Below are 12,135 nucleotides of genomic sequence, written 5' to 3'. Positions count from 1 at the left end.
AAAATAGTAAAGATTATGTTCAGAAACACAAAAAAGTACCTGGAGCAGAAATCAAAGGTCACCCTAAGATTATAAACATGAAAAAATAGGTTTAAATCAGGGGATTTTATATAATAGCCTTTTGACAGTCTGGTAAAGCCTGTGTACTGCTTCTGAGTATAATATTTTTAAATGCATGAAACACATAGAACTATATTGAAGTAGTTAAATGGCTCTGTGGATAGAGTATTGGAAGACCAGAGTTCACATCCAGCTTCAGATATTTACTAACTTTGTGACCCTGGACAAGTCCCTTAATCTCTGTTTGCCTTGGAAGCAACTAGGTAGCTCAGTGGGTAGAGCACTGGGCCTGGAGTCAGGAAGACCTGAGTTCAAATCTGGTCTCAGACACTCACTAGTTGCATGACCCTGGTCAAGTCACTTAACCTCTGTTTGCCTAATCCACTGGAGAAGAAAATGGCAAACCATTCCAATATCTTTGCCAGGAGAATTCTGTATGGGATCACGAAGAACTGGACACAACTGAACAACTGAAAAACAATATTGAAGTAGTCTTCAGAATACTTTTTTACAAACAGGTTCATGACTTCAAGGTTTAGAAAGAAAAGAAGCTTAAAGTCTCTAGACATGTTGCGCTTGAGGTATTGGTAGGATATCTAGGTCCAGTTAATCTGAAAGCAGCTAGAAATGTTGACCTGAGGCTCATAAAGAGAGGTCAGGGCTGGAAGGATAGATTTAATATGTAGAAGTAGAAAAGGACCAAAGACAGACCCTTGGGGAACATCCACATCTAGAGATCAGAAAATGGACAAAGACCCCAAAGAAAAGATTAGAGAAGTAGAAGAATCAGTCGATAAGCATTTATTAAGTACTCACTATGTGCTAAGTGTTAGGGATATAAAGATGAAAATAAAACATTCTTCATACCAAGGAACTTAGATTCTACTAAGGAAAATAATCTGTATACATATAATTAAATATAAAGTAAGTTGGGGGTGGGGGGGCAAGTGGGGCATTAGCAGCAAAGGGAACCAAGAAGAGCCTCATGTAGGAGGGGGCACTTGAACTGAGCTTTGAAGGACGCTAGGTATTTTAGGATATGAAAGGAAAGAGTACTGTCCAGACATGAAGGGCAGACTACAAATACATGGGGACATGATACAGCATGTCGTGTGTCAAGTAGGCCAATTTGACCCAAATAGGGTGTGACGGGGAGAAATGTGCAATATTCCTAGAAAAGCCGGAGTCAGATTACAAAAGGCTTACTTTTTTTAAAAAATAAGTTTTTATTGATATCTTTTTTTGACATCACCATAGTTTCCTTCAGTACTCCTCCCTCTTGCCCTCCCAGAGAGCCATCCCTTATTTCAAATAGTATTTTTTAAAAGACAAAAAGAAAAAAAATAAAATAAAAGACAAAAAGAAAAAGGGGGGGGGGGAATCAGCAGAACAGCAACGCATTGGGAAAAGTCTGAGAATAAATACAATGTACAACATTTGGGGACCTCCCAGCTCTACAGAGGGTTAGGGTGGGAATGTCTTCTCAAATCTCTTCTTTAGAGCCAAACTTGTTATTTATAATTTTGCAACATTTATAAAAGGCTTTCATTGCTAAGCAGAGGAGTTTGTATTTTATTCTAGAGATTATAGGGGGCCATTGGAGCTTGTTTGAACATGGGAGTGACATGGCCAAACCTAGGCTTTAGAAATATCACTTCAGTTCAGGAGATTGTATTATAATGGGGAAAGATTTGAGGAAGAGATACCAATTAAGAGGCTGTGGCAGTAGCCTAAGCTAGAGGTGATAAGGGCCTGAACTAGGCTGACAGCCTTGAAAGGAAAGAAAAAGAGACTAATGGCAAGAGAGGTTGTGGATTTGACGAATGAGTGGAGATGTGGCATGAAGGGAGAATTAGGAATCTAGAATGACTCCACAGTTGTGAAATTAGGGAACTAGAAGGATAGTAGTGCTTTTGATATAAATAAAGGTCAGAAGAGACGTGGGTTGGGGGGAGGAAGGCAGATGAGTTTAGTTTGGGGCATATTAAATTTGAAATGCCTATAGGACATCAAATTGGAAATGTCCAGTGGTCAGCTGGTGATGTGAAAGACTAGAGTTCAGGAGAGAGGCTGAGATTATATAAATAGATTTGAGGGTTATCTGGGAGACAGAGCCTTGGGATTACATATGCACATAGGGAGTGGTGGAGCAACCAGATAGGTAGGAAGAGAACCACAGGAGAACCATCTTGAAAACACAAGAAAGAGTATGAGGAGATGAATTGGGAGGAGAGGGTGGTCACTGGGGTCAAGTGCTTCATGCAAAAAAAGTCAAGAAAAATGAAGACTGAGAAGAGGCAACTGATGTCATTGGTCACTTTGGAAAAAGAAGTTTGAGGTGATGAGAGTCATGAAGTCAGAATGTAGATTATAAGGAATTTAGAAAGGAAGTAAGAGGCAGTGAGTGAAGCTGGGTGTTTCTGGTGATTTGGCTGTGAAAAGGAGGGAAAAGAATTATAACATGAGGGGACAGTAGCTTTAAGTAAGAATTTTATAAGGATGGGCTTTTCTGTGTAAGCAACAGTGAAGTTTCCAACAGATAAGGAGAGATTGAAGATTAGAGAGAATAAGAGGTGATAGTTGAGGAAAGGTGGCTACCAAGAGAGGAGCCAGTATGAAGGAAACAGGATCAAGGAGACAGTAACTAGATTCATGGAACCAAACATTTCAAAAACAAAGGTAGTATCTCCTGCTTGGGACTATGGCAGGTTGAGTAGGAACACTACAGGTTAAATGACACATTGGTGTTTAGTTTTCAGGTGTCAGGTGCTTCATCCTTTGTAGCCCAGGTCGACTTCTTGTCTAGTTCAAGCTTTCTTCATTTCCTGAGTCACCTGTATAACTTCACTCAAGTCACATAATGTCACTGACGTTCCATTTTCTTCTTTGTAGAATGAGAAAGTTGGATTAGATGAGCTGTAAATTCCCTTCCACCTCTAAATCCTGTGAACTTTAAGTTCCAGGTTGGCTTAAAGTTTGCACTATAAAAAACCAGCACATTCCACCTTCCCAGTTTTAGAGTGGTACAGGCAATCTTCAGACTGACACAGGGCCCTGGTTCTGCTCCCTTACATCTCCAGGTAAGGTAGCCCATGGGGATCGCCTTCACGAGGAGATACCTGGAGCTTACCACATTCTGAATATATCTTCATCTTTGTCAGAAACAAGTTTTGGGTCACTTGTGAAAGAACGGTGCCAAATACCTTGTTGGCAGCTTCTAGGCCTGGGAAAGAAACTTGGTCATTAGCAGTTTGGCAAGGAAGGTGTTCCTGCTGCTACTGAAAAGTTGTTATTGGCATTTAATTGATTGGCGCCTCTCCTGTTTGTTACAACTCTCACAAGTGCTTCTCTCATTGGGTTCTTTTAAAAGCCTTTTAAGATAGACATGGCAGAGAATGTTGTCCCCATTTCATAGATGAAGAAACTCAGTCCTGGAGAAGTGATATGACTTGCGTGGCAGGGCTGAGACAAAAACATACTTCAAGTGTTCTTTCCACTTCAGCAGGCTCTGTGTGTGGGAATTCTTCAGTAAACACTATTCCAGTGAACTGGAAGTTCACTGAAGCTTGACTTCAGTTAATCAGTTTAACCTTCACTTATTTTTTAAATACATTAATCCAGTACACTACATACCTTGAACATTCCAATGAATTTGGGTTATTTTACTGTATGTGAATTGGGGGGGGGGTTCTATTGCAGAGAATTAACAGTTTTATTTACTATTTTTCTGTAGTATGAAGTTTATTTTCTTTTGACTTTATTAGCATTAGCAGCAATCCTTGGAGCAGTACCATTTCTGGGAACGTATTGGGCAGCAATACCGGCAGTCCTGGACCTGTGGCTTACTCAGGGAGAAGGATGTAAAGCCGTCTTGCTTCTGGTTTTTCATCTCCTACCAACCTACTTTGTAGATACTGCAATCTACTCTGATATATCAGGGTAAGTATTTCACAAAAGGGAAAGCAGTATTAGTTGTAATTATATCAATGTCTTCACATCTTGATAAAAATTCTTTTTACTCCCTTGTGTTTCTGTTACCATTGTAAAATTTTAATGAAAACTGACTTCATAAAATAGGGCTATTTATGTTACTGAAGAAACATATTTGGTGTATAAATAGACTGCAGTGATACTGAATTATGTGCAAAAGTTGACATAAAAAATAACATTCAGGAATGTATGAGGAATCAACAAGCATTTATTAAATGTCTGTTCTGTGCCAAGGATTGTATTAGACATTGAATTGGAAAGTAAAATGAGCCAGTCATGTGCCAAGAGTGAGAGATAACAGACAGATTGGGTGCTGCAGTTACCCTTGAAATGTGAAGACTTCTTATTTGTTGGGGGAATGCAAGAAAGATTCTTTAAAGGAAGATACAGATGTGAATTGGCCAGGTTGAAAAAATGGGGATGAGTTATAATCTGCACCATTGGAGTGAATTACCCACATCAGTGTGATCACAGATCCATTGAAGAGTTAAAGTAAGAAAGTATATAATTGAGTGTCAGAATAAGTGAAAATTGTCGGCAGACTCATGTTTTAGTAGTATTTTCTATGGAGAAAGAAATATTACCAGGTGTATGCGAGAATGAAGAGTCAATATTTTATTTCAGAACCTTTCCATTAAAATAACTTTTTAAAATCAAATATCCACATCTTTACATAATTTTCCTTGTCCCATCTAATAATTTCAGCTGTTTTGTTGTTGTTTAATTTTGGTCCTGACCTGTGAGGAAGTCCAAACATAGGAATTCCATTGACGCAGATCAGCAACTTAACTTGCAGTTTTAGAGTTGCCCAGGGCAGCAGAGGTTAAATGGCCTGCCCATGTCAAAGAAGCAAGCCACAGGCATTCCCTTACTCCGTGGCTAGCCTTTTATTTGTTACATTACTCTATCTCTTGGTTTCAACATAAATATTTAATTCTGACATGTAGCAATTCCATTTCAGCCCATATTCTCTTATAACATTGTACCTTCTGGGGACAAAGAACTGGATTTCTCTTTTAAAAATATTTTTTTTCTATTCTAAAGTGTTTGTAAATGTTAAAGTTTGGGGATTTTTTTTAAGGCAGAAAACTTTAAAAAGTAGTCTATGTCAGAAGCCTATGATAGTTTATAAATTCTGCTAGAAACCTGCTACAACAAAGAAAACATTTCCTATATTAATTGAGCATTAATCAGAGAGGGAAGGTTGATTAGAACCAATGTAATGTTCAAGGAGAAACATCTCTTTGATTATAAAAAGACCACCACATTGTTTTGCTCTTATCTGGAGACTTACACAGCTTCTTGCCTATGTATGTGCACACACAATAGTAACCCTTCTTACATCCAAGGAAAATGAAACAGAGAAAACCACAGGAAGAATCCTTGTCCCCTAAAATAAAGAACAGAAAAAGATGATTATTTAAGAGTGCTCTAAACTGGTTAGGAAAGCTAAAGAGGCAAATCAATGCCTTGACTTCTCTCCGGTAAGTTGGAAATAGACTAGTAAAGACTCTTGCTGCTAAATTGCTCTAAAGAAAAATCAGAGGAGGAGAATAGGTCACAGATTTGCAGCACACGAGGCCTGGGGAATTTTGATATATTGAGCACAAGCAAAAGAAAGTTAGAGGTTTCTCAAAGTACAAAGAACTAGAATTGTAGTAGTGATTGTTTAACAGGTAAAATATACTGGAAAAGGATATTTCATTTTTACCCTGGCATTATATTTCCTCAAACCTTGCTCTTAATTTTGAATCATATTACTTATAATTAGAAAATAATAAATATTTATTCTGTTATTTTAATAAGATGTTTAAAGGAGGATGGTATTTGACTGGCATCATTGGGGAATGAGGCATTTTATGTGTGAATTTTCTATATAATTGAAATATACTCTTTTGACCTTTCTGTCTCAGAGCACTTGAGCTTTGTAGTGGTCATTTACAGCTTTGAAGACTTTTTCATACTTACCTTGAATTTCATTACTTGATTCTGGATGGTTCAAATTGCCAGAAGTCTGATCATCAAAGAAGTGGGAAGTGGGTTTTTTTGTTTGTTTTTTGGAGAGACTGGGCCTGCAATTTCATATTTGTTTATTTATTTATTCATATTTCAATTGCATAAGAAATTGCAAATGAATAAACTCCCTCTAATAATATATCTGCTCTTCAGCTTACAACCTTGAAGACTTGCCTGGATTGTGGGTCATTATTGTGGCTTTTTCCATTAAAATAACGTAATGGAATTGTGTTATACTGACCTGTTAACCCATGCAACTGTATTCTTCAGACACCACTGTTCCACTGGAAACAATGATCCAAATCATAGAAGTTATGTCCTAGGAGTAAATAATCAGTTTCTCTAATACTGATCTTCCCATTCAAACTTATAAAGTTATAATAAAAATCACAGACCTCATGGACATGAAACTTCTGTAAATTAACCTGATTACAGTCAGCTCTCAAATGCATACATGAATCAGTTATGTCATTGACTTGGAAAATTCTCCAACAATGCATATCACAACTCATCCTTGGTTGTCCCATCCTGTGCCAATCTTGCCCATGTCCTCCTATAAATTCACCATGAGTTCCCCACCCCCCACTCCAATCTTATTTCCTTACTTTCTTCTCAAATTTCAATTAACTGCATTAATTGGGGAAGGAGTGGAGAGATAGTGGTGCTGAGGATTAAACATTTCCTATGCTGTTTTTATAATGAATTCATGATTTAAATTTACTCTTAAAATGTATGCTTTTTATATCATTATTTTTGTAGAATAAGATCACATAGCTTGTTTTCAAATTGTCGTGAATTTTTTGTTGTTTTTTTTTTAATGTTTTCTTAAAAAGTAAATTTATATTGAACAACAGTACAATCAGCTGAACTTGCTTAGTAATTATTGACATTTAAATTAATTTCAGTGCATAAACTATAGTGATTTTTCAGGAATTCCCTGTGTGACCTCCTTAGCATTCTTTCTCATTTACTTTTCCCCTTAGGGTTGTAGATAGTTTTTATTTTACTTTTCTGGTTCATTTTTTTTAGACTACCTTGTATAGATCTTAACAGATTTCCCTGTATATATCATACCTGTTAGTCCTAATTACATTATAGCAGTGGTTTTCAAAAATTTTTTTGTTCAAAGCACAGTATTAATTCCCATAGGGATTTTTTTTCCCTTTCTTTGTATCCCTAGTGATTAGTACACTGCTTGGCATATAGTAGGTGTTTAATATGTACTTATTGACTGATCAACTGACCATAGGAATCACAGCACAATATAAAAGAGTCAAGACATTTAAGTATGTATGAGATTGTAAGTATAAGTTCTACACAATTCCAACACGCTTAGCTAAAACTTAATGTACACCATTTGAGAACCACTGCATTATAATATCTACTGTGTAATGCACTCCATTTGGACTTTTATGTTGCTTCCAGTTTTTGTTTTTACAAATAACATTGCTATGAAAATCTTTTTATAGATAGCTCTTTTGTTTTTTATTACACTTTCAGGGTATATTTCTAGCCATGGAACTATTGTGTCAAAGAGTGTAATTTTTTTTTTAATTTTTTTTTTAATTTTCAGTTCCAAATTCTCTCCCTCTCTTTATCCCCTCCCCCACTCATTGAGAAGTCAAGAAATATGATACCCATTATACATGCAAAACATATTTCCACATTAGCCATTTCAAAAAAAAATATGATTAATTTTGTAACTTGTACTATGTATTGTCAGATTTCTCTCCAGAAAGATATTTAAAATGTAGAGTTAGACCAACAATAGATAAATGTACCTGTTCCTCCTCAGCCTTGCTAGCATTGCATTTAGTTACTTTTAATCATGTTTGCTCATTTGATGAGTGATGTGATGCCTCAAAGTAGTTTTCATTTACATCGCTGTTTATTAGGAAAGTTGTGTTTTTTGGGGGTTTTTTTTTGAGTGATTATCAGGATGGTCTGTTTCCTGTTTAAAAAATTCTTTTCATATGCTTTGGCCATTTATTTGACTAGAAATTGCCATTTTGACTTTTTAACAGTTCCTTAGTTTTTAGATGTCAAGTTTTTAAAAGCCATGTTTGCCCAACTGATATATCCTTTCACATGTAATCTGTTTATGTTATTATTCCAGAGGAGGCCATCCTTACTTGACGGGTTTAGCAGTGGCTGGTGGAGCATACTACCTAGGCCTAGAAGGAGCGATCATTGGCCCTATACTTCTCTGCATACTCGTAGTTGCCTCTAATATCTACAGTGCCATGTTACTAAGTCCTACAAACCCCACGCCCACCCCAAGTCAGACACTGGGTCCTCAACAGACACAACAGTAAGTTGAGGTAGAGAAATATCTCTAAACTGAGTGCTAATATTGAAATATAACTGATGTTTTTGCTCTTTTCCATGAGATTTGATTTAGTCAGTCGAACAGCAGATAAAATACTTGAGTGTCTATACTGTATTCAGAGCTGTAGAGAATGTGAAAAAAAAAAATATGTAGCCTAGCCCTGCTTTTGAGAAATTTATAGTCTTGTTCGTCTTGTTCAGTTGAAGCCAAACAACAAATCTGTTGTGAGGCTGTTTTAAAATCCTCTTAAATTTATGTTCTGTTTGTGCATCCTTCATTAAATTATTGAGTGTAGAGATCCCCTGTGAGTTAGAGTTTTAGAGCTGGGTCTACATTAAACTCATAGTTTATAGGCTAAAGGAAAAGAGAAATGAAGTTTTTGTAAAAAGAATAAAAGGAGAGAGAGGTATTCAGGTACAAAAAGCTTTTTTTTAATTCACACCTGGCCCTTTTGTTGCTTTTGCCTCTTGATAACGATAATAAAATGAAATGTGGCTATTCCTTATTTAATAAAATAAAAAGGCACTGCCTTTTTTCCCTTGGTCAAAAAAAGTGAGATCCCAAAAGCACATCTAACACAACATTATCTAAGTTGTAGGTTGAAATTAAAATAATTTTACAAAAGATTTTGACCAGCTTACCCATGTAACCTAACCAGAGAGTTAAAAATTCATTAATTCTGCTATCTAGTTAGGTCCTTGCTTCTCAGGGATTAGGCACTACTCCTACACACACATTTTTTTGTATCTCTGATAAGTACTTTTAATTTGCATAAAAATAAGTGTTATGGGGGGGGGTGGCTGTTACTAGGCTGAATATTCAGCTCCCTGTGATAAATTTGAAGCTAGGAGGTTTTTCAGATTGCTTTCACAGTTTGCTTCAATTTGATTTCAAATTTCTGTATTGGAAAAAGGGTGAAAGGTAGTATAGTATATTGGAATGAGTATTGATGGAAAAATCGTATTGAACTGGTTTTGTCATGGTTCTACCAGGAATGATATTGAGGAAGATGCTTCCCTCCTCCAAATATATTTCCCCTTTAGGAGCTGAACTAAATGAACCCCTTCCAGCTTTAATATTCCACGTTTTATTCACCTATCCTTAGCTATAATTAATATTTCCAAAAAGATTGTCAAATGGCCTAAAATATTGTATATTTTGTATCAACTTCTTCCTACGTCTTTACCTCAAGCAGGATATTTTATGTATCTCTTAGATGGAATACCTGTGAATTCAAAATTACCTATGTTAAATATCGTTAGTATTTTCAAAGGGCATCAAAGGTAAGAGTGCCTGAAAAGTGTTTTTATCTAGAAGTGCCATTAATAAGCAAGTGTTCTGGTATACAAGTAAGTGTTAATTTAAGCTACCCAAAGCTATGGTACCCAAAAAGCCTGATAGAGTTTATAAGTAGATTTGCCTTTAGTTGCAAAAACACAACTCTGTTTAAATATGATTTTTTTCCCTAAAACATGAATAGGTTTTTGTTTTTTTTTCAGAATGTAAAAATATGTAGGGATACAAAATTCACTCAGGAAAGGTTCTTAGGGCCATAAACACAAAATCTCTCAGCACTGTGGTCCTTGAGTCCTAGTATATTCACCCTACCTGAAAATAGGCAAAGAGATGGAGCTATGCTGAGAATGCCTGGCAGGGCATTAGGGACTATTAGACAAGTAGCAGCAAGTGTGCTTTTCCCTCACCAAGAATGTCTGCCAGGGCAAGCTCAGCCTTCCCTAAAGCCAAAAGAAGCCATGTGCATCATAAGCAATTCCACCCCCACCCACCTAACAGTTTCCATTTTAATAGCCTTTGGATATGTTCATTACAGGTATAAAAGGACTATAAATTTTTAATTGATTCATAATCTGTCAGAGATGGAAGAGACATCCAACCCATCTCTGTTGTTTTTTTTTTTAATAGGTGGGGAAACTGGGTCTTTACTGTCTGTTTTGGTTTAGGTAAATATAAGTATAGTAATATAAAAAGGAGTTTCTTTCCCTGCTGTTAGATTTTCTCTTGAAAAATAAACAGTTGGGGCAACTAGATGGCGCAGAGCACCTGCCTGGAGTCAGGAGGACCTGAGTTCACATCTGCCCTCAGACAGTTATTAGCTATGTGACTCTGGGCAAGTCACTTAACCCCAATTGCCTGAAAAAGAAAAAATTAAACAATTTTCCTTGAAGTAAAGACATTTTCTTATGTTACTACTTTCAGAAGAATTTCTGAAGATCCAAAATCATCAGAGTGATACTTGCACCAACTTCTTTAAGAAATTCTCCTTCAGTTGAATTCAGAACAGCAATGGACTTCTTTCCTCCCAGCTGTAATGATCAAGGAAGGTCCAGTGAAGAAGCATTTTGGAAAGACAATGTGTGTACTGGCTTATTGCAAAAAAGAACAGATGCTGCTGGTGGCTTTGTTTATTAACATGCAACTTTACAACAGAGAAACTCATTTGATGACTTATTTTTTAGAAAATGACCTTGAAAGCTTTTAAGTTATACACTGGAGTCATGGCTGTTACCTGCTCGAACAACCAATATGGATGTTTTCCTTTGTGGTAATCAGTTTTGTTCAAATGCCTTTGAAAAGAGCAAAATCATAGCTGTTTTTTCCTGAAGTGTCAAGGGAAATGAAGGATATATGTGCTTACAGTAATTTTAAGAGCTCTAACGTACCTGTTATTAAAAGTGCATATAACATAATTAATTTATTCTGCTTTAAGAAATTTGTTTTAAAATATTTCTATAATAACCACTTTTCCATGAAGAGTGCTTTCAAGAAACTTAAGAGATTTACAGCATTCAACCGTGTGAAGAAGAAGGATGATAATCTTTCCATCTTCTTTCCCTTCCTCTTTACCATTGTTAAAAAACAACAAACTGGTATGAAAACATCTGACTTGGAATTTAAATTTTTACTCCTAGGTGACCCAGAAAGATTTCCCCAAGGATAAAAATGTAGCCACATTCCTGATATTGAAATGAAGTACTTTTTTGGGCTGCTTTTGCTAGACCTGCAATTATTTTTAAAAATACAATGTACAATTATGCATTTTCCCCTATGTTTTAAATGGGAATCTCAAGTATAATAATGGTTTGATTTCTAAATCCAGATTTTCTTCATATTTGAAATTCTGCTCACATCGTTTATTTTATTTATTTATTTTTAATAATAATGCCTTAAGTTTATAACTTTTTAGAGCATTGTTATTACTGTTACTATTTTTCATCCACACAGATTGAGATAAGGTATAGCAGGTATTTATTGTCTCTATTTTACAGATAAGAATATTAAGGGCATGCATCGTTTTATGGCTGGAAGGGATCTCAGTCATCAAATGCTACCCCCTTGTTTTAAAGATGAGAAAACTGAGGCCCAGAATAGTTATTGCCCAGCCTCTCATATGTGGTAAAGCAGTGGTGTTGGCATTGGAATCCAGGTCTTCTGACAGAGAAAACTGATACACTTTCTGCTATAACACACTGACTGCCTAGTGAATGCTTCAGAATATATAATTTAATCAATATGGATACTTCCTGCCAATTTATAACACTTCCACATCTTAGTCTTTATTAAAAGAGTCTCATAAGGTGTTATGGCCATAAAACTTTAATTAACTAGTAGCCAGCTTCCGGGTGATGATGAGCCTCTCTGAATTTAGTTGAGCTTGTCTTTGGTTGGCTAAAACCTTCCAGGGCTTGTACTCCATTTGCATATCTTTTGAGAGTCAGGGT

At 36.1% G+C, this 12,135-nt stretch overlaps 1 protein-coding gene across 2 annotated transcripts in view; it reads left to right on the top strand.

Moving 5' to 3' along the window:
* The window catches only part of LOC114025895 (transmembrane protein 245-like), an 85,140-nt gene extending 74,033 nt beyond the window's left edge, over positions 1-11,107 (top strand). The window contains exons 15-17 of one of the 2 annotated variants that reach the window (XM_027839405.1): positions 3,825-3,999; positions 8,183-8,377; positions 10,613-11,107. In XM_027839405.1, the coding sequence (XP_027695206.1) occupies positions 3,825-3,999; positions 8,183-8,377; positions 10,613-10,646 (404 nt within the window). In that variant the 3' untranslated portion in view covers positions 10,647-11,107. Of the gene's footprint in view, positions 1-3,824; positions 4,000-8,182; positions 8,388-10,612 lie in introns of both variants that reach the window. The other variant, XM_027839406.1, reaches the window with a different exon arrangement.
* The last annotated feature ends 1,028 nt before the right edge of the window (positions 11,108-12,135 follow it).

The sequence above is a fragment of the Vombatus ursinus genome, unplaced genomic scaffold, assembly GCF_900497805.2.
Source record: "Vombatus ursinus unplaced genomic scaffold, bare-nosed wombat genome assembly UNPS02014832.1, whole genome shotgun sequence".
NCBI lineage: Eukaryota > Metazoa > Chordata > Mammalia > Diprotodontia > Vombatidae > Vombatus > Vombatus ursinus.
This window is presented reverse-complemented; position numbering and strand designations above follow the sequence as displayed.